The sequence below is a fragment of the Rhinichthys klamathensis genome, unplaced genomic scaffold (genome assembly GCF_029890125.1).
Source record: "Rhinichthys klamathensis goyatoka isolate OS25496 unplaced genomic scaffold, OSU_Roscu_1.1 h1tg000059l_1, whole genome shotgun sequence".
Taxonomy (NCBI): Eukaryota; Metazoa; Chordata; class Actinopteri; order Cypriniformes; family Leuciscidae; genus Rhinichthys; species Rhinichthys klamathensis.
The window spans coordinates 4,371,833-4,392,799 of record NW_026606604.1 but is presented as its reverse complement, the minus strand read 5'-3'; the positions used below and the strand labels follow the sequence as shown (position 1 = coordinate 4,392,799).

The following is a 20,967-nucleotide window of genomic DNA, read 5'->3' as shown; positions in this document are numbered from 1 at the left end:
TACATTTTTTTTAAATCCCTTTTTTCTCTAAACTTTTCCACTAACCACCTTGGATCCCAGTTTTAAATTCCTTCCTTGCATTACATTTAGAATTCCCTCCATTTGATTTATCCATTCACTTTTTGTATTATTCTTTTTTAAATTCATTTCATTAAAAAGATTAGCGACCCTGTCACAATTTGGGTGAATCGCTGAATCATTCACTCAAATTATTCTTTAACCATCTTTTTTTTCCCTCACCATCAGCAACAAAGCAGATTTAATGTTTCATTAATTTGTATTAGATGCTGTGTATGTTTTAATTGTTTTTTTGCATGTTGTGTTGTGCTATTTGTGTGGTAGGTAATCATAATTATTGCACTAGGTTCATTTGAAAGATTCATTCACGAATGCAACACCACTAAAATATCATCAAGGCTAAAAAGTATTCTGATATTTGCTGAACTAAATAGTGACAATATGCCTGTAAAGGTGGACAGAAAAAAAGCAGAGAAAGTTCATTCAACACATCATCACACTGCATTTAAAAAGCATCTGCATGGACTTTCCAAGCCAGTAGGTGGCAATACAGCGCAGCAAATAATGTTTGAACTCCACCGCAAAGCCAAAGAAACAGAAGAAGAGAGGCGCTTTTGCGCGGAAACACCGAGCAGCAACATTTTCAATATTTAGAAACTCATAACGTTAGTCGTTTTAAAAAACAACAAAGTAGGCCTTTGCCACCTAGTTTAGAGTATTTTATTTATATTTTCTCCATACGCTTCAGAATTTTGTGCTGGTTGCTTTTATTATGCTGCGTATGTCCTAGGTAGTGTGTTTAGGGCCTCCACGAGGTCGGACCCGCTTGATTTGATTGTCAAGTTTTGGGAATTTAAGTCCAAAATGTCCAGCTTTAACTTCGGCACAAGTACCCTCGGGTCCAGCGCCACCGGCGGGGGCTTCTCATTTGGAGCTGCGACCAGGTATGATCATGTCAGCTTTCAACATTGTGCTCAGTTTAAATTAGTTATACTCAACTAACTAGCTATGTGTAGAACATGAACACGTATTAATTGAATTGAATTGGCTGGTCAATTACAAATTACTGATTACAATTCAACCTCACAACTAAGAATTGGTTCCACTGGCGTACAAAAAAGTGTATTTCCTAAATGGTTCCCCAAATGTAATCTTTAAATGTTTAAAATACTAAAGTTATGTAATTGTCAACCTCTATATTTGATGTTAAGCATAATGTCAACTTGAGTTATTTAGCCTGTCTCCTTTTGTGTTCATCAACAATTTAGAAGAATATATAGGCTATAACTTACACACATACACAGTACACACACACACCTCTCTCTCTCTCTCTCTCTCTCTCTCTCTCTCTCTCTCTCTCTCTCTCTCTCTCTCTCTCTCTCAGGTATATATTTAATAATCATTAGATAATAATTGTAATACAAATATTTGAAATGTCTGATATATCCTTTTCCAGCACACCTGCTGCAGGCACGGGTGGATTCACACTCGGAGGAGGTTTTGGCACGCCGTCCTCCGCACCGGCCGCAACTAGTACCACCTCCACACTGGGATTTGGGTCCAGTGTATTTGCACAGAAACCAACAACTGGATTCTCATTTAACACACCTGCCTCAGGTTCCTGGCTACTCTTATGACATAAACACTGATTTACTTAACATTGTTCTAATTTGGTAGCTTAATTATAAATACCATTGTCATGGTTAATTCTTTGTTAATTCACCATCTTTTTAACACTTTTAGGGGCTGCTCCTTCCACTACTGGCCTTACTTTAGGTAAGCAGTTCTTCAAGAACAGAACTAAAAGAGATTTAATCATTTATATATCACTTAACTCCATTGCTTTTTTATATCACTTTATTCCAATGGCTCTCAACCTTTTTGACTTCAATGCTGCCCCCCAAATTGTCAACAGCAATATTATTTTTTTATAAAATATAGTTAATATTTAAAACAAAACAAAAAATATTTGTGTATTTTTTTACTCATTATTTCTAAACTCTTTGTAACTTAAGCATGTTTTATTAGATTGTTAGTTTTAACCCTGTGATAAACCTTTTTTATTCAGTTAACTCTTTTGAAGAAATTTGACATTTAAACCAAATATAGTTTGTTTTTAGCAACAAAAACAAATTTCTCACCATGAAAATAGCCATAGAAGCTGGCATGACGTTAAAAAAACAAATAAACTCACTATTTCTACCTGATACGATTTTGTAGAGCATCGCATACCTAGTAGATACTGGACCTTACAGGAAGTGAGACTGGAATTGCTGATGACTCATTGATGCAGTTTAGAATCGATTCTTTTTTTCTAGGAGACATTAACTTTATTTCTCGTGTACTGAAAAGGGAATTTGTTAACTAAAATATCTCCCTTTGTAGTGGACTTTGAGCTTTGGAACCTTGCAGATCTTTTTTATACTCAAACAGCAACATTACACGCTAACTAAAGTTGAAAAAGTCAAAAGCATAATAGGACACCTTCAATATTCAAAAATGCATAATAGGGGCATTTTAAAAATAGGCTTCCTCATACATCCTGGTTTTCCAAGACTGTTTTAACCCTGGTTCTTCAAAGAAAAAAAAAAACTTATTGTTGAATGGAGAACATAAATAAGAAAATATCTTGATTTTTAGTTGTATTATTAACTCATTTTATTTCTACTTTTGTCTGATTTTAAATCATCTTAAAGCCCCTTGGACATTTGCTGAGGCCCCCTGTTTGAGAACCACCGGTTTAGTCTGTCAGTCATGCTTTACTCATCTCCACTTTATGTCTTTGCCTGTCCTTAGGGAGTCTTACCACCTCGACTGCTGGATCCACTGGGTTCAGCCTGGGCTTCGGAAAGCCAGCGGCCTCTGCTGCACCATTCTCACTGACCACCACCACCTCTGCACCTCCAGGCACAGGCCTGACTCTTGGCTCCGTCCTCACCTCCACAGCACCTCAGACCAGCTCCACTGGCTTCTCCCTTAACTTGGGAGGAGCAACCACCACTTCATCTGCACCTGCCCCGGGTTTTTCCTTTAGTTCCAGTCTCTTTTCCAATCCTACCTTGACAGGTCAGTCTTTTTTCGCTCTGTGATCATGTTACATTCAGTTTAAACTAGTATTTTTGCTCTCTTACTTATTTATTTTGTGTTTCAGGGTTGGGACAGTCTACATTAGGTGGAGCTCTGAGTCTGGGTGGTTTAGTCTCTTCCTCTGTCGCAGCCACCTCTGTCCCAGCACCCAGTCTCGGCCTGGGTGGAGTGGACTTCAGCACTTCCTCTGAAAAGAATACTGACAAGTTATCCAGCACCAGACCTGAGTAAGAACCACACCACAATAACCTTTTGACTCATCATAGGTTATTATATTATTATCCTTACCCTGCTGTTTATGTCTACAGGGACAGTAAAGCCCTCAAAGAGGAAAACCTCCCTGGTCCGATCTGTCAAGATGTGGATAACTTTCAGTGAGTTCACCACTTTTTGGGCTGATTGCAAGTTGATTTGGTGCTTAAAGTCACCATGAAATCAAAGTTAACAACTCATATTTTTTTATGAAATGTTGCCGTGTATATTTAAAAAAAAAAAATATCCATGCACAATTTTTATTTATTTATTCATGTGCCCCCCTAGTCTTTAATCAAAATTGCTCCTTCCTACCTGCATGACTTCTCTTCTCTGGTGACGTTTTTGACATTAGTTAACCTAGTATTAGTTTTTGCTGAAGTATCGATAACTGTGAAATTTCACTGATATTTAAAATGTACTCATATCGTGAAATAAGACTTTGATCATATCGCCGAACAATAATAGTGACGTGTTAAACAATTGTGATTTCAATATTGTCCAAAAATAATCGTGATTATCATTTTTGCCATAATGATAATGAGCAGCCCTAACTGATTATATTTAATTCATGCAGTGAAGACAATGTAGTGTTATTTTTCCATTTGATTATTCATTTTCTGCACTTTTTATTTTTTTATTTAAATCTTTGTTCTATTGTATTTATCTGTGCTTGTAATTTGTTTATTATTTTCTATGCCGATTGACTCCCCTACAAAAACAATTCAAATCAATCTAGAATGATTAATTATTTCCAAAGAGTTCATCTGGTGAAACCGTTTTCATATCACAATATATCACAGAAAAACAAAATATCGCAATGTCAGTGTTTTCCAATATTGTGCAGCCCTAATCACAACTTCTGTTTCATGCAAACTTTAATATCTGTTGTTTCTCAGGAAGTTTGTCAAGGAACAGAAGCAAGTCCAGGAAGAGATCAGCAGAATGTCCTCTAAAGCCATTCTCAAAGTGCAGGAGGACATCAAGACGCTCAGACAGCTCCTCTCTGTCTGTGCCAGCGGGCTGCAGAGAAATTCGCTGTCCATAGACAAACTGAAGTTGGAAACTTCTCAGGTTAGACAAATATTCTTTAGACCATTGCAAACAGTTAAACTAAGCATTGTTCAATCTTGTAATCCATCTTTTTCTTCATCCAGGAATTGAAGAATGCTGATATCGCACTTCGCACCCAGAAGACCCCTCCTGGACTCCAACATGAAAACACAGCACCGTCTGAGTGAGTGAATTAGAGTGCTTCTACTACTGAAGACCATTGATAGCAGTAAAAGTAGCTTACTATTAACTGTCCACCAATGTGCTGTCCATCTCTCCCTCCAGTTATTTCCGGTCTCTGGTGGAGCAATTTGAGGTGCAGTTACAGCAGTACCGTCAGCAGATCGAAGAACTCGAGAATCATCTGACCACCCAGAGCAGTGGCTCCCACATCACACCTCAAGGTCTTAATCTGCACTTTGCTATCTGTCAACTAAATAAAACACTGCCCTAATTCACATGATAGAAACGTAGATCTTGTATCCTAGTGACTTTGTGATGTCATCTATCATGTAGATTTGTCCTTGGCCATGCAGAGACTCTACCAGACGTTTGTTGCACTTGCTGCACAGTTGCATGCAGTTCATGAGAATGTTAAGGTACGTTTCTTATATGGGACAATTTCATATTTAAAAAATATATACATTTAATTTAAATATACACACACACAGTACTGTTCAAAAGTTTGAGGTCACTAAGATTTGTTTCATGTTTTTGAAAGTCTGTTCACCGAGGCTGCTTTTGTTTGATTAAAAATACAGGAGTGAAAACAGTAATATTATGACATTTTTGTGGAAACAGTAGCTACGTTTAATCCTAATAATCTGATTGTAATCGGACTAGTAGCACAGTCGGAATAAAAAACACTTGATAGGATTGAAAACCGTAACTGGAAAGTACTGCACATGTGCAAGGATGTAGAAATGGCGTAATGACGTATGACACGTGTAACGAGCTGTTGTTGAATGAAGTGTCATAAATAACTGTCGTGTCATTCTAAAGATTTTCCTTCCACTCATCGCCTGTGAAGTGGAGCAGGACAACGTCTCATTGTTTTGGGCTCCGGAATGGCCGTTTTTACTGCTTGGTTTATAAGCAGCACGACACAAAGCTTTATGTGCTTGTCATCGTCTCCTAATTATCACCCAAAATAGATAAATATCAAGTCTGCCGTTTTAAAACAAAGAAAATAAGCAATTTAGTAGAATAGTATGCGCAAACAGCAGGAAACTCGGTACATTCGTGCTGTGTGTACGGCAAAAAAAGTTAATTCCGATTTTAAGCTTGTGACAATAAAACGGGGACATCAACCCGATCACTATATTTAACAATCGTGTAAAAACTACGTTCGGATTCATCAATCAAAATGAATTGATTCCGGTTGAAACAAAAGGTGTGCATGTAAACATAGCTAGTGATAAAAAAATTTGAGGAGTCTTTGTTGAATAGGAAGTACATAACTTATTTTAAATATAAATATTTTATATCAAATTTTTTACTGTCATTTTTGATCATTTTAATGCTAAAAGGTATTTTTCTTTTCAAAAACATCTTTGACCCCAAACTTTTGAATGGCATTGTCTATTATACACATTCTTTAGAATAAAATGCACTGATAAATCAAGGACAGTAATTTATCAATACATATAGATTTCATGATGGAATTAAAGCAGAATTATTGTGTTTGAACAAGTCTTTTCTCTTGTTCTCTGTAGACTCTCAAACATCAGTACCTGGGCTACAGACGAGCCTTCCTCGATGACTCCTCTGACGTGTTCGAGTCGAAGCGTGTCGCCGGCAAGAAATGGCAGAGCTCTCCGCACGTCACCACAGGCCCCGCCCCCTTCGGCAGCGTTCCCAACGCAGCAGCCGTTGCCATGGCTGCCACTCTCACTCAGCAGCAGCAGCCGGCTCAAGGTCTGACCGCCTTCAAGTTCTAGACATCTTGACCTCTAGACTGATAGAATGACAAGGGAAGGGATGAATAGAAAGATGAGGGAGGGGGGAAATGTCGGAGAAAGGCAGAGCAGACAAAAGAATTCAAGAATAAACCGTAAATTCAGTCAGTGCCATGTCTGTTTTTATTTTATATATTTTTAAACTGTCTCTCTTTGAGATATGGAGCAACAGGGTTCTTTTAACATACATCAGGGTTCTTTTAACATGCATCATGTGACTCTACGTGTGCCAACTAGTGTTGTGAGAATTTAGATGCTGACTGTCTTGCCCACTTCTGTTTTCTTTTAATCTCTTTTCCTCAATCAAGAAAATGTAAACCAGTAGCATCAAATGCTATTTTGATACAGCCAAGTTTTAACCATGGTTAAATGGGCACATTCCAAATCAAGTAAAGGTTTAGAAGGTTTGCCATCTTCAGGTGGTATGTTTGTGTTTCGGAGGGACGAGTGGCACGGAACGTCATCGGATTTGATATCTGATAATCCAACAGCACTAATGTAGCCACACTACACAAAGTAGCCAAACTCTTTGTAGAGTAGACTCACACCTGCTACACACGGATTGAAACACTTTTATTATAATAATCAACCTATATTCCATGGAAGATGTGAAAGTTGATATTTTGAAGTGCCGACATAAACTTTTCTGCCAACACAACTGCCGTGGCTGAGGCTTTCTGAGCAATATGTTGTTTGTAGATGGCAATATACAGATAAAAGCTGTGTAATTCTGTTAAAATTGAACATGCTATGCAGGAAAGAGATAGTCGTACCTCAGGACAGGAACACATTTAGTTCTTTCCATATTGTTCTCAGTTGGTGGCATTCTACTGCTAACATGCATTTTGTTAGCTGCATACAAAACTCTTCTTGAATAATGTTCATAATTAATAGTTTTAAAGGAAAGCTTTTTGCATGAGCTTCCACATCTCATCTGCGATCGATCAGTTTAAATACAGAAAACGTGCATTGTAACGTCTTGATCTGTCAGACCAGACATAAGGTTCTTGTTTGGGTTAGTGATGATGTCAGGCTGTTTTATTCCCAAATATATACATTCGCTTTCTTTTTGTGGTTGTGGTGATTTGAATTAACTGGATTTCAGTGAGGTTTGCTTTGCATATGCATGTGTAGATATGTATGAAGGGAGTGTGTAAGCTACTGACTCGGAGGTGCATTAAGGTCATTTACTGGATTTCATTCGACAGCTCAGTGAATATGACACAATTTGTGTGTGTATTTTATTCTTGATTGAAGTTTCCTTTGCTTTGGTGACACCCTCCATCCGTCTGTAACCATGGTTGCATTTGTGGTTTCCATGGAGACTTGCTGGCAATAATAGCAGGTTGGAGGTGTAAGAGATAGTGTTGGATGTTCCACTTCCAATGTCACAGAATCTGGGTTCTCAGTCTATAGAGAAGAATCAAGTTACAGACATTTTTGATTTGTGATATTACTAGAAATAAGTCGACAAAAGGGCTTTATCAGTGTGATCCATTAACCAAAATCATTTGACTGAAAACTTGACTGTTCCTCATTCACATTATATGTCAGTTTCCCAATATATCAAAAAAAAATTTAACAGTAATACAAATGTTTTTTTTTTTTTTTTTTTAAATGGACGTTGCCTTTGTGCCTAAAAGTCTAGGCTGTTGTGGGTGATTTAGCATATTATATTAACTGTAAATATGTAGTGCGCTAAACCAATGGCATGGCTTATTTAGTTGCACAGTGTATATATATACACACAGCACCAGTTGTGAGAGATAATTATTGGCATTTCCTTATAGAATCAGCCCAATTATAAATGGCTATAAGACACTGCAGTAAAGTCTGATGAAGATGAAAATCATACACAAAGACTAGTTGTTGTTCTTACTGTAAAAAGTGATCAGTTGACTTAACTTTAAAAAAAAGCAAGGAAACCAGTTGGCTTAAAATAAGTAAATAAACTTCATGAGTGATTAAATAAACTAGCCTAAGTTATGTGAAGTTGACAATATATTTTCAATTACGCATGAAATTTATTTACTTTTTAAGGCAACTGTTTTCCTCACTTTTAGTTAAGTCAACTGATCACTTTACAGGGCATGGTCTCACTTTATTTAAGGGCTACAACGTTCAAGCCTTCAGTTTGAGTGAACTTGCTGCTTTATGGGACTGTTGAGGGTCCACAGTGAAGGATTGTGCCAAACTTCAGTATTCAGAACTGCCGTTTTTGTGATTCTCAGCCTTTTGGTGGCTCAAAGCTGCTATTTCATGCTTAAATCCATCTTTCTCTTACCATGGCTGTCATAACTTGAAGGTCTGAGTAATAGTAGAGGTCGTAATGCCTATTCTAACACCGTTTCGAATAACTTTTCTTACTAAAGCAACACACTTTCCGCTTTGTGGGAAAGATGTGAGAATCAGATCAGATAGCCCGCCTATAGACGTCCTCTACAGGCCATTGTGAATCTCAGATCTTACAGACTTTCTTTTGCTTTTAATCGCCAATCTACTATACAAACAACTGATCTTACTGCATGCCATGGTTTTAAAAAAACGCTTTTAGGAAGTTGTGGCTTTTGTGTGTTGGTACTTTATCAAAGCTCTTACACAGGATGTCTGTTTATAGACATGTCTGAATCTCGGTATACGTTTCCATTCCTTGAAACATATATGGGGCTTATTATTTTGGTTGTTTACAAATAGTATCATAGTGAATTCTATAATCTAATTTATAATTTGATTTCTTTATTTTTTTGTTTTGATTATGCTTGTTGATGCATATGAATTTGTGTGCCTTTTGGATACAGCATTTAGTCCTAACCATTGTTTGAAATGCATTTTTGGCACAGGTTGGCTTTAATCGTTTTGAACAGTGTTAATGCCATAGCTACTACTAGGAATCGGTTTGTCCTCAATTGTCTGTCATGTTTAATGTAATTTGAATTGACAATAAATCAGTTTTTTTTTATAAAAAAAAGCCCTTGTCTTTGTTTCTTTTTGACTGATTAATCATTGATATTTGTCAATGAATTGGATAAAAAGACTGCATTTGAGATGCTGATTTATCACATCTCTAAATTAAATATTTAATCAAATTTAAACCAGCTAAAAGGAAACGAGACAGGAGCACATTTTATGCATTAAGTAGCAGCAGGTTCAGCAGATGTAGTTTAGGAATAAGTAACTTTTGTCCCAAGTTAAGTGATTTAGTTAATCCATCAAAATAAGAACACAAGTGTTGCTCCAAGGTAAGTAAAAACGAAACTAGAAGCGGATTAGTGCGTAAATGGAAAAAAGATTGAAATTGCAACCATTAGCGCCTATTTTTTGATATTGTAGTTTGCATTTGCTCCATCATAATGTGCAGTAATTCAGATGATGCTTTAATTAAAAACCACACTGTGCCACTTCCTTTCAATAAGGACTGTGTCCAAAAGATGCTTTCAAAGCATGTGCTTCTCTCACAAGGCTGTGATTACAATTTTTTGCTCATTGATAACATGGATCTGATATATGAGGGTGCATGAGAGTAAGTTCCTCTGCTCTCTTTCTTTGTCCCAGGACCTCAGGCGCCCTTGGGGGCCAGTTTTGGCACTCCATTTTCCTCGGGTATTGGCACTAGCATGGGCTCATCAAGCCTCGGAGGTACTTCCTCTAATATACCTCTCCTCTCCCTTTCCATCTCTACACTCTTCACAAGTCTTTCACTCTCATTCAGTCTTAAAGGGATAATTCACCCCAAAATGAAAATCCTTGTTTATCCACCCTCATGCTACACTGAACCCATATGATAAAAAAAGAGATATTTTGAGAAATCTTCATGCAGGCCTTTGTCATACGATGACAGTTCATCATAGTGAGCATTGCTGTTTAGCTCCAAAATAATACAAAATACTGCATAAAGCAACATAAATATGGTCCATGCACTGTATTTAAGGTCCTTGCACACAGTCCAAAATTTCCGTATGCGTTTTTTCGTATTCGTCATTCGGTGGCTCATAATTGACAAAACACCTTTCAAAATGCTTGCTATGGATGCGAAAAACGCGTCCAAATTTTTTTATGATGGACAAAGTTTCGGAGGCAATGTGTACACCTGATTGACACAACGTGAGGTATTAATTTTTTTAAAGTGCAAAAAAACTTCGGGCGACAATTTCTGACTCGGTGTGCAAGGACCTTAAGTCTTCTGAAGTTATACAATAACTTTGTGTAAAGTTATTCACTGATAATCTTCCCCTCCAGTTTTCTGTTATCTCAGGAATTGCTATTACTGGGTCATTATTGAGGCAATGCATGAGTCTGAATTATGAACAAATCGGTCTTTAGAGCTAGTTCTTTTACTGAGAGATGATGTGTCCAGTTCACAAATTGTAGTAAACTATATTAAATCATTAAGGGGAAAGATTCTTAAATTTTGGTCTTTTTCAAAACAACTTCTGAAAATGTTGAATATATAGTCCATAAGTCATTTAGACAAGTCTTGATATGCAAGCATGATATCTATAGTGTTTTAGTGCAAAAACGGGTTTTAATTTACTTTGAATAAATAAATTTGTTACTAAGTGGACAATTCCTTCAAGGATGTGGAACAAATCAGGACTCTTGTTTTGTCGTAATAATGCAAAGATGATTAGGTTATATATAGAAACTTGTATTTTTCACATTTCCTTCACCATGTTTTTCCTTCATGATTTTTTTTTTTAGTTAATCTCAAATATAACCCATCATTCATTCCTAGCCCCCATTCCCCTGCCCTATGACTGCGAGGTTATCTCTGGTGTATATGTAGTCGTAACGCCTAAATGCCCCCTCCCCCCTCCCCCTCTGTCTCTCGGCAGCATTTGGTAGCGGCCCTGGGTTTGGGGGCGCAACAGGAGGTTTGTCGTTCGGGTTTTCCTCTAGCAAGCCATCTGGAGGGAGCCTGAGCGCAGGTGTGTTTGTTAGCACCCTCCTCCCTCTTCTCCGCTTTCATCAACACTAACCATTACTAACAGCTGCCCCTTAAATCTAATCTCCCTTTTCCCCCAGAATGCATTAACATCATGCTGCTTAAGGGCAAGCACTGCATATCAGAGAAACTGAAATGTAAAATTTGCATGGTTCATTTAACTGCTGTAATGTGGCTTACTTAAGTGCCCAATAATGCTTGTCGTTAGCAGTAAAAGTTGATCATTTTCACCGCTCTCATTTTAAACTCTATTTCTTTATCAGGGTTTGGAACATCTAACACCTCGGGCTTCAACTTCAGTAACCCAGGCATCAATGCATCGGCTGGGTTGACCTTTGGCGTTTCCAACACACAAACTCCTGGATTTGGGGCAGGTGGGCCACTGCTACAGCTTAAAAAACCACCAGCGGGAAACAAGAGGGGCAAGAGATAAAACAGCAAGTTGTTGTGGGGTAAAGGGAAATGTCACGAGGTAAAGATGATGTGTCTCTCAGATCTTTATTTTTATATATGCGTGTGTGTGCATACATGTTTTCTCTGTTGAATGCCATTAAAGGATTTGTTCGGCTCTCCCTTTTACCCTAGTGACTGTGCTGTGTTCTCGTTTACTGTTTTCCGATGAATTGCATAAGAGCTAACAGATGCACAAAACACCCGTGAAGGAATTTTGATGTAGATGCTCTTGGTATTGAAGATACTTTTGAACTAAGTTTACCTGTGTCCGTGGCTTTATTTTAAACCACATGCGCTGTGATTGTAAATGTCAACCCATTCTATTAAGATGACCTATGTAATCGGTTTCCTGGTTAATTGTACCAAATAGATGTCAACCTGTATAAGAATGTTAAATTTGTATACCCCATTTTTGTTTTTGTCTTTGTTACCAAATAGTGAAAAAAAAAAATCTATACTTAAGCAGACTTTGTGCAAACATGTAATTTTTCGACAAGTTTGTGTTATTAAAAGAAGCGACAATTATATTGTTTTGAGTCTCTTTTTGTATGCATCAGAATGTTGTATCCAAGAATGCATTTGGTAATTGCTATCTATCTATATATATATATATATATTACACATTTTGTTTAAGATATATAATGTAGTGTGAGTGTATTCATATTTTTATTCATTTTACTAATAATTAAGTACGTGTGCATTTGAAAAGGCAATATTCCAGCTTCTGTTTTGACTGTTCTGGAGTTTAAACCTAGCCTAAATGCACCCATACACGCAAAATGCCAGACTGGCGTGACATTTACAAAAAATCACGTGTGATAGAAATCTGAGGCTGAATCCGAAATCACTCCCATACCCTCAAATAGGGCGCTATAGTAGTGGTGTCCGAAACCATAGTGGACGTTATTGAGTGCACTCATTCAATCCCACATTGCACCGCAATAACGTGTGTACTATTACAACCATAGACTACAACCGATGTACGCTCAACGGCTGTCCGAATTCGCTCACTCGTTTTAATTTACTCCTTCAAGTGAACAGTATTAGTAGATTAACGTAGGGAATAGTGAATGAGGTTTGGAGTCCGATTTTGGATTCAGATTAATATAGTCGTGCGGATGTTGCTTGCTTGGTAAACTTCCCGGGCGTCGAGGCACGTAACCTAATCAATATTAATCAGCGAGCCATTTAATTCGCCATTCGCCAGTAGACTGACTGGCACCCGCTTACCAACGTCTGCTTTACATCCAATCAAATAGGTCTACTGGGTTAATTTCGTGCAACGTCATGAATATTCATAACTCAGTCGTTACCGTAGTACTGCAAAATAGAGGCGGCGCAAAGGCGGAGCCGAACCGCCGAGGTTGGTGTGGCACGGGTGGACGGATAACATCCCTCCCTTTCCCGTCTTTTGTAGTCAAGGAAGAAGAAAGATGGCGCCTACACATGTACTGAGATGTTGCCAGAGGGGTCTGGCGTGGATACCGGTGATATTTATTGCCTTAGTTGTGTGCTGGTCGTATTATGCATACGTGGTGGAGCTGTGTATATGTAAGTGCGCTTTATTTTTCACACCAGACGGGCACACGTCTACCGGAAGTCACTGAACTGAAACCTCAATGAATGATTTGTTTACATAAACTGGCGTATTGATTTCAAACTGGAAGCAAAACAACAAGACTTAACGTTATGGTTTTAATGTGGTTTTGGAGCATATATTGTGCGGTGTAGCATTCGGTAGTGTTGGACACTAAGATGACTAAGTTACCTTATTTCTTTAATTTACAGTTCATTTTAATGTAAATATTTATGATAAATAGCCAAACACCATTAGTATAGAATATTTTTTTTCCAGTGTTACAGTAACAAAAAACCGTAAATATTTATTCACGTGTCCCTGTTTATTCAGTGTCCAGAGCAGACATCAGACACCGGATTGTTGAGCTTCTTACTGAAATAATAGCACAAATTGTATTTTCAATATGGAGCTGCTTAGTATAAGTTTATAAGCAGACATGTTCAGAAGTCCCTGACGCAGAGTCAAGCCTCAAGTTCACATGGCCAAGTGAAGGATGTCGCAAATCCATATCTCAACAATGTTCATAGAAGCAGAAGTGTGATAAGGCAGATGTGCCATGACATGAGTCACAATTCTGCTAAACAGTCTCTTTCTCTCTGTTTTTATTTTCTCTGCAGTAACTATTCCTAGCACGGGCGAAAAATGTGAGTAAAACTCTTACCCGAGGAATAATGTACAATCATGATGTTTCATGAAGAGTTACAGATATTTGTATGTATGTTTATAAAAGTACAAAGCCACTTTGGCACAGTTGTCAGGCTATTACGGCTTCATTCGGTCCATGCTTGTGCTGACTGCGGGCCCTTCAGCACAGTCAGACTGCATTAGTAATCACAAACGCCTTTAAGTGACTGATTTATACTCCGACTGTTTCTGGCAGGCTTCTCTGTAGGCTCAAGCAGTCTTGTTGTTAATAACTGTATACTGTTTGTTCCTTTCAGTCATCTACCTGGTTGTGTTTCACCTGTCATTCGTCATGTTTGTGTGGTCGTACTGGAAAACCATCTTTACAAGACCAGCAAACCCTTCCAAAGAGGTACAGCAAGTATAAAACAAACAGTTGTGTATTTGTTTTGGACAGTCAGTCCATGGTAACATGCCACATATTAACATCATGTGAATGTTAGTTCAGCCATTATAAATAAATGCACAAAATATTTATTTGTTTCTATGGAGTGTGCTTTTTATGTATCATTTTACTACACACTGTTGTTGTTCAAAATGGAATATGCTGCTGATATATCACACAATGAGCTGATTGTATTGTATTGTGTCTTAGTTCTGTCTACCTAAATCTGAGAAGGAACAGTATGAGAAGGAACAGCGTCCAGAAACTCAGCAGGAGATCCTGAAGAGAGTGGCCACTAGCCTGCCCCTCTACACCCGCACCGGGGCAGGAGGTTAGTGGTTAGGAGACTGACTTTACACCCTCAAACACATAGAATATTTAACAAAATATGACCCACTAGCTTCTACCTCAAGGGCATGAGTACTAGATTTTGTCAAACACAGGCTTAGCCTCTTAGTCTTTTCTTTTTTGAGTGAGACATGTTTTAAATTTTAAATGATGTACTTTAATTATGTAATTGTCAACAGTGATTAACCTTAAACTATCTGCACAAACAGCCTGTTTAAGTTTTTAGTTTAGCTGCCAATCAATTTTATAGGCATCCAAGATTACCACCCTAGTTAAGTGTAAATATTCTGTATTTATACATCAATTAATTAATTATGGAACTCTTTAAAGTTTTACCAGGATTTTTTATTTTATTTTTTATTTTTTGTCAAATGTAAAATTAAATTGTCTGGTTGTACTTTATTACTTTATTGTAAACTCTTTTTTTTTTTTTTTTACTTTGTCTTCCTGTCTATCTTTCTGTCTTTCTGTCCGTCTGTCTATCTGTCCGTTCTCATAACTGATTATACTCGCAGTTAATTTCTGTAAAAATACAATAAGAAACTAGCCTGGTTAAAACCAGACCATTCTCAGTTGTAACTGAGTTATGGTCTGGCAAAGCGTCATAGACAAATAATTTCCGGGAGCGGCGGATAAACAACTCCGAGTGTTCCCGGTTTTTAACAAAAGGGAAACGTTCAAATCGCTTAAAACAGACGCGATAGCTGATTCGAACGAGTGATGTTCGACGGTGGCATCCATCTTTGTAATGTAGGCTACAAAATCTGCTTCAAAATCCCAGCGCTGTCGTCATCGTGTAAAGCCCGCCCCAACGTTTCTGATTGGTGCCTCGATTTCGGCGGATTGGAAATGAGCTTGAATGAGCTCTTTGCCAGACTAACTTTCAGAGCAAATCTAAATTTGCCGGAAGTTGTCTGGGTTTTCCCAGGCTAATAAGAAACTGAAAAAAAAAAAAAAAAACCCAAAATTCCACAATTATTATTATTTTTATATAATGTCATTTTAATATTATATAATTTATTATGTTTTAATTATTTGGGTTATAATAATTTTATTTCAGTACTGTACAGCCACAATAGATTGTTATGAGAAGTTCTTCAGCATGAATCAGCTGTGTGTGAAGCTTCAAGATATTTTTGTAATTTCTTTCTTTTTCTGATGTCAGTACAGTTAATAAAGTGCCAATACTCTAATTTCTCACATAATTGTATCAAATTTGAGGGTTGTTTGTTGGTTGTTTTCTCACTCAAAGCCATTTTAAGACCATCTCTGGCTCACTCCGTAAATCTAAAATCCCTCTGAATCTATCTTTTATTATTATCTATTTATTTTTATTTTTATTACCGGTATAATCTATTCATTATTATTTTTTACCTATTTATTATTACCTTTTATTATTATTAATTAATTTTTACCTTTTGTTATTTTGCCATAAAAAACAGAAACTGGCATGAATTTTTTTTTCTCCTCTTCTTGTAGCTATCCGGTACTGTGACCGCTGCCAGGTCATCAAGCCAGACAGATGTCATCATTGTTCTGCATGTGACATGTAAGTTACTGTAGTGCCTCATGGTCAGTTCTGAAGGCATTTAGTTTCATTAGTTTCAATTTGTGTCATTTTAGCGACTTCTTTCTTCTAAATGCTTGTTCTTGTTTCTGACAGGTGTGTACTAAAGATGGATCATCACTGTCCATGGTGAGTGAGATACAAGTTGTTGACACTGAAATTTTATATAATAGCTAACATCTCTCTTTCCCTCCATTATCCACAGGGTAAATAACTGTGTGGGTTTCTCCAACTACAAGTTCTTCATCCTGTTCCTGACCTATTCGCTTGTTTACTGCTTATTCATCGCAGCCTCTGTCCTCCAATACTTCATAAAGTTCTGGACAGTGAGTAGATCCCACCCCTTTCATCATACTCATTCGTGTATCTTTCTTCCTTGTACGTAAAAGTCTTGATTGTCATATTGTGTCATATGTGGGTCATCGTGTTACACGTGTGGATAGATATGTGATCTCGGCGGTTTCCTCCATGTGCTATAGTCATGCATCAGTTTATTTCCCATCTACCAACCTTCTCCACTCTGTCACCCTCATTCTACTGTTGTGCTGTCCTTTCCATTTCATCTGCTTGTTTTACTTGCACTACTCAGGTTAAAAACAGTAAAAAAAATGAAAAGAAATGAATACTTATATTTAGCAAAGATGATCAAAAGTGACATTGAAGACATTTAAAATGTTACAAAAGATTTCTATTTCAAATAAATGCTGTTCTTTTGAACTATCTGTTCATCAAAATCCTAAAAATAATTTATCACGGTTTCCACAGAAATATTAAGCAGCACAGCTGTTTTCAACATTGATAAATAAGAAATGTTTCTTTAGCAGCAAATCAGCATATTAGAATGATTTCCGAAGGATCACGTGACACTGAAGACTGGAGTAATGATGCTGAAAATTCAGCTTTGCATCACAGGAATAAATAACGTTTTAAAATAGATTAAAATAGAAAAGTTATTTTAAATTGTAATAATATTTCACAATATTACTGTATTCAAGTAAATGCAGCCTTGTTGAGCATAATTTATAAACATAAAAAAAATCATACTAATGTCAAACTTTTGAACAGTAGTGTATACAGTAGTGTATGTTTCGACAAGCACTTGTTCGCTGCTTTAAACCCTTCTTCTCGTCAGCTTTTGCTCTCCTGCTGTGTTTTTCCTGTGTCTAACAGTCTGTCTCTGTTTGCAATAAGCTTTGCCGGAGGAAATCGGCAGAGAATTGTCCAAAGGTAATCCCTCACAGTGTTTAGTAAACGTGTCATTGAGTTACGTTGACTGTTTTTTGTCGTTTTATCCCTGTGACCCTAACGTACCCGTCAGGTTGTGTCGGAGTGACATGTTGCCCATGTCTTGCTCATTGTTGATCTTTGTCTCACAGCTCTCCTTTCTCTCTCCCCCCTCTCTCAGAATGACCTGCCAGAGTCTCACGCCAAATTCCATGTCTTGTTTCTCTTTTTTGTGGCGGCCATGTTCTGCATCAGCATTCTTTCACTCTTCACTTACCACTTGTGGCTTGTGGGAAAAAACAGGTCCACCATAGGTAACACACCTGACCATACTCACTTCATGTACTGTGTAGATAGATTCACGTTTCTAACAAAGCTGTCATGCCTGTAGACAATTTGCTCACTGTAGTTACCATAGCAACAACAGTAGGTCTGCTGTGCACAAGCAAAACCTTGTTCAGATTTATTTCGGTAAACTGGTCCTTCAAATTTCCATGTTGACCAAATCAATCAAGCAGTCTTTGAAGCAATTTCCTGCTTGTTTTCCCATCAGCCCCTGTAATTTACAGCATAAATCCACTCAGTCAGCTTCAGTCACAAGAGCTCAATGATTTCATGTTGTGGTTTTTCATGTATTTACTCTGCGTTCAAAAGTTTGGAATCGGTAAGAATTTTTAAAAAGGTTTTTGAAGTAAGTAGTATTGTGAAATATTATTACAATTTAATACAACTGTTTTCTATTTTAATATATTTTAAAATGTAATTTTATTTAAAATTAGAATTTCCAGCATCATTACTCCAGTCTTCAGTGTCACATGATCTAATATGATGGTTTGGTTCTTATTATCTTATTATCCTCAGTGTTGAAAACAGTCGTGCTGCCTTTTTGGTGAAAACTGTGATACGTTTTATTCAGGATTCTTTGATGAATAGAAAGTTAAAAAGAAAAGCCTTTATTTGAAATAAAATCTTATGTAACATTTTACCATCACATTTGTTGCATCCTTGCTAAATAAAAGTAGGAATTTCTTCTTCTTCTTTTTTTTTAAACCTTACTGACCCCAAACTTTTGAACGGTATTTTAAACCTTTTTTGGATTGTTCTTTATGTTCAGAAGCGTTCAGAGCCCCGGTCTTCAGAAACGGCCCTGATAAAAGTGGATTTTCCCTGGGCTTCAGCAAGAACATTGCTCAGGTGTTTGGGGACCAGAAGAAGTACTGGCTACTTCCTGTCTTTACCAGGTCAATTTGAATATTAATGTTTTTTTTTTGTTTTTTTGTGCTGCTTGCTAAGGCAATATTTTGGCTCATACATACGGTTCATGGTTTTGAAAAGCACCCTAAGTATTACATTTCAGTGCTTTCTGTTTTTCTTTTACACTGTACAGTACAGTGCTACCACATAACAACACACTACTAACCACTCTGAATACATTAGTAACCACATAGCAATGCCCTGGTAACCACTTACAACACCTTAGCGTCATACACTACCGTTGAAAAGTTTGGGGTTAGTGAATTGTTTGTTGTTTTTTCTTTTGAAATAAGTATTTATTCAGCAAGGACAGATTAAATTGATCCAAAGTGACAGTATTACTTCTGCATTTACTTCTATTTCAAGTAAATGCTGTTCTTTTGAACTTTATTTTCATCAAAGAATCTTGAATAAAATATGTATCACGGTGTCCACAAAATATTAAGCAGGACAGCTGTTTTGAACATTAATAAGAAGAAATGTTTCCTGAGCACCAAATCAGCATAGTATAATGATTTCTGAAGGATAATGTGACACTGAAGACTGGAGTAATGACGCTGAAAATAAATTGCATTCAAATAGAAACATTTTATTTTAAATTGCCATAATATTTCACAATATTACTGTTTTTACTGTATTTTTTTATCAAATAAATGCAGCCTTGGTGAGCATAAGATTTCTTTCAAAAACCTTCTTACAAAAGTGTCCTTAAAATCTATTTAAATATTGTAATATTTGACTTGTAGAAATGAGATAAAGTATGTTTTTCTTCTGTTATAGTCAAGGAGACGGCCTTTCTTTTCCTACACGGTTGGTCACTGTTGATCCAGAGCAGCCCACTGAATGTCCCCAGCCTGGCGGGTTGGATAAAGGGTGAAGTGCCGTTTCCTCTCTTACCATTGAGTGGCAGTGTTTGTGGAAAACCAACCAAAAAGAGATGAATGCAATATCGGTAACTCTGTGTGGTTCATTCCCACAGTGCTGTAGAAGGACCTGCTGAGCAAACCAGCCCTCTCAGTGAATCCCAAAACCGTCTGTTAGGCAACGAAGAAGATCACAAAGAGATAGATGTCTTAAAGTCTGGTACGTTTCTTTTTTCTTTTCTTTTTTGCTCCATTCTAGCAGGCCTAAGTGGAAAAATTGTTGAGAATATTCTTCATCTTGCCTTTCAGATGAAAGTGAAGCCATCACTATCTCTATTGAGAGCGAGTCATAGCTAGGTAAGGTTATTTCACACTAAGTATTGCTATGTAATATATGCAATATATACAACACTACATTTCAAAAGTTTAGTGTCAAGGCCCGTTTAAACAAAGATGTAGGTGTGGATGCTAATATAGATATCTTTATAGTTAGGGCCTTTAGTTAAAAAAAAAAAAAAAATATATATATATATATATATATATTTATATATATATATATATATATATATATATATATATATATATATATACTTTTATTCAACGTGTATGAATCAAATTGATCAAAAGTAAAGACTTATAATTGAATGTTATTTCTAAACACTGTTCTTTTCAACTTTCTATTCATCAGAGAATCCTGAACAAAAATGTATCACAGTTTACACAACAATTGATAATAATAAGAAATGTTACTTGATTTCTGAAGGATCATGTGACACTGAAGACTGAAGTAATGATACTTTGCCATCACAGGGATAAATGAAATTTGAAAATATATTACAATAGAAACCGATTGTAATAATATTTCACAATATTACGTTTTTTACTGTATTTTTGATCAAATAAATGTAGCCTTGTTGAACATAACTGATGTCATTTCCTTTCTCTAGGACTGAAGCTGGTGAGGGGTGAGTCCTCAGCGGTTTCGTGCCTTTGACTCCCAGTACTGTTGAGGAGAATCACCGCCATCAAAGCTGATGCCTTAAACAGCGCTTTTTCTCTAAAAGCTCCCAAACACTTTCCATTTCCCATCGCTTACGGAGCATCCCAAATCTGTGCTGTACATCATGTCTATAAAATGACTCCCAGTCCCCGTTGAACTATAGTAGCTGCACTCTTTTAACAAAGATTTGCACGCATGTCTTTTAGCATCCATCGTTTTTTGCACAGTAAACCGTTTTGTTGCTCAGGCCTGCAAAGACCCCACAAGACATGCTTATTTCACTTGTAAATTGATACAGGC

General features: G+C 36.9%; 2 protein-coding genes across 5 annotated transcripts; both read left to right on the top strand.

The window, feature by feature from the left end:
- The first annotated feature begins 620 nt into the window (after window positions 1–620).
- Window positions 621–12,288, top strand: nup58 (nucleoporin 58). 3 transcript variants are annotated; one of them, XM_056249010.1, is made up of 14 exons: window positions 621–962; window positions 1,475–1,635; window positions 1,762–1,794; window positions 2,815–3,084; window positions 3,170–3,332; window positions 3,414–3,479; window positions 4,257–4,431; window positions 4,515–4,594; window positions 4,696–4,814; window positions 4,927–5,009; window positions 6,126–6,327; window positions 9,921–10,004; window positions 11,201–11,293; window positions 11,574–12,288. In XM_056249010.1, exons 1-14 carry the CDS (start codon window positions 883–885, stop codon window positions 11,741–11,743), a joined length of 1,779 nt encoding a protein of 592 aa, XP_056104985.1. In that variant the 5' UTR covers window positions 621–882; the 3' UTR covers window positions 11,744–12,288. The 3 variants fall into 3 exon arrangements, with proteins under 3 accessions (XP_056104985.1, XP_056104987.1, XP_056104986.1); XM_056249011.1 differs by lacking the exon at window positions 11,201–11,293 and having other exon boundaries at window positions 622–962; XM_056249012.1 differs by lacking the exons at window positions 9,921–10,004; window positions 11,201–11,293.
- Window positions 12,289–13,123: 835 nt separating this feature from the next.
- zdhhc20b (zinc finger DHHC-type palmitoyltransferase 20b) lies at window positions 13,124–20,967 on the top strand. Of its 2 annotated transcripts, XM_056249041.1 has the most exons (14): window positions 13,124–13,314; window positions 13,960–13,986; window positions 14,284–14,378; window positions 14,622–14,742; window positions 16,239–16,308; window positions 16,423–16,455; window positions 16,532–16,652; window positions 17,518–17,553; window positions 17,732–17,864; window positions 18,665–18,791; window positions 19,585–19,677; window positions 19,784–19,887; window positions 19,977–20,024; window positions 20,615–20,967. In XM_056249041.1, exons 1-13 carry the CDS (start codon window positions 13,197–13,199, stop codon window positions 20,018–20,020), a joined length of 1,122 nt encoding a protein of 373 aa, XP_056105016.1. In that variant the 5' UTR covers window positions 13,124–13,196; the 3' UTR covers window positions 20,021–20,024; window positions 20,615–20,967. The 2 variants fall into 2 exon arrangements, with proteins under 2 accessions (XP_056105016.1, XP_056105017.1); XM_056249042.1 differs by lacking the exon at window positions 17,518–17,553.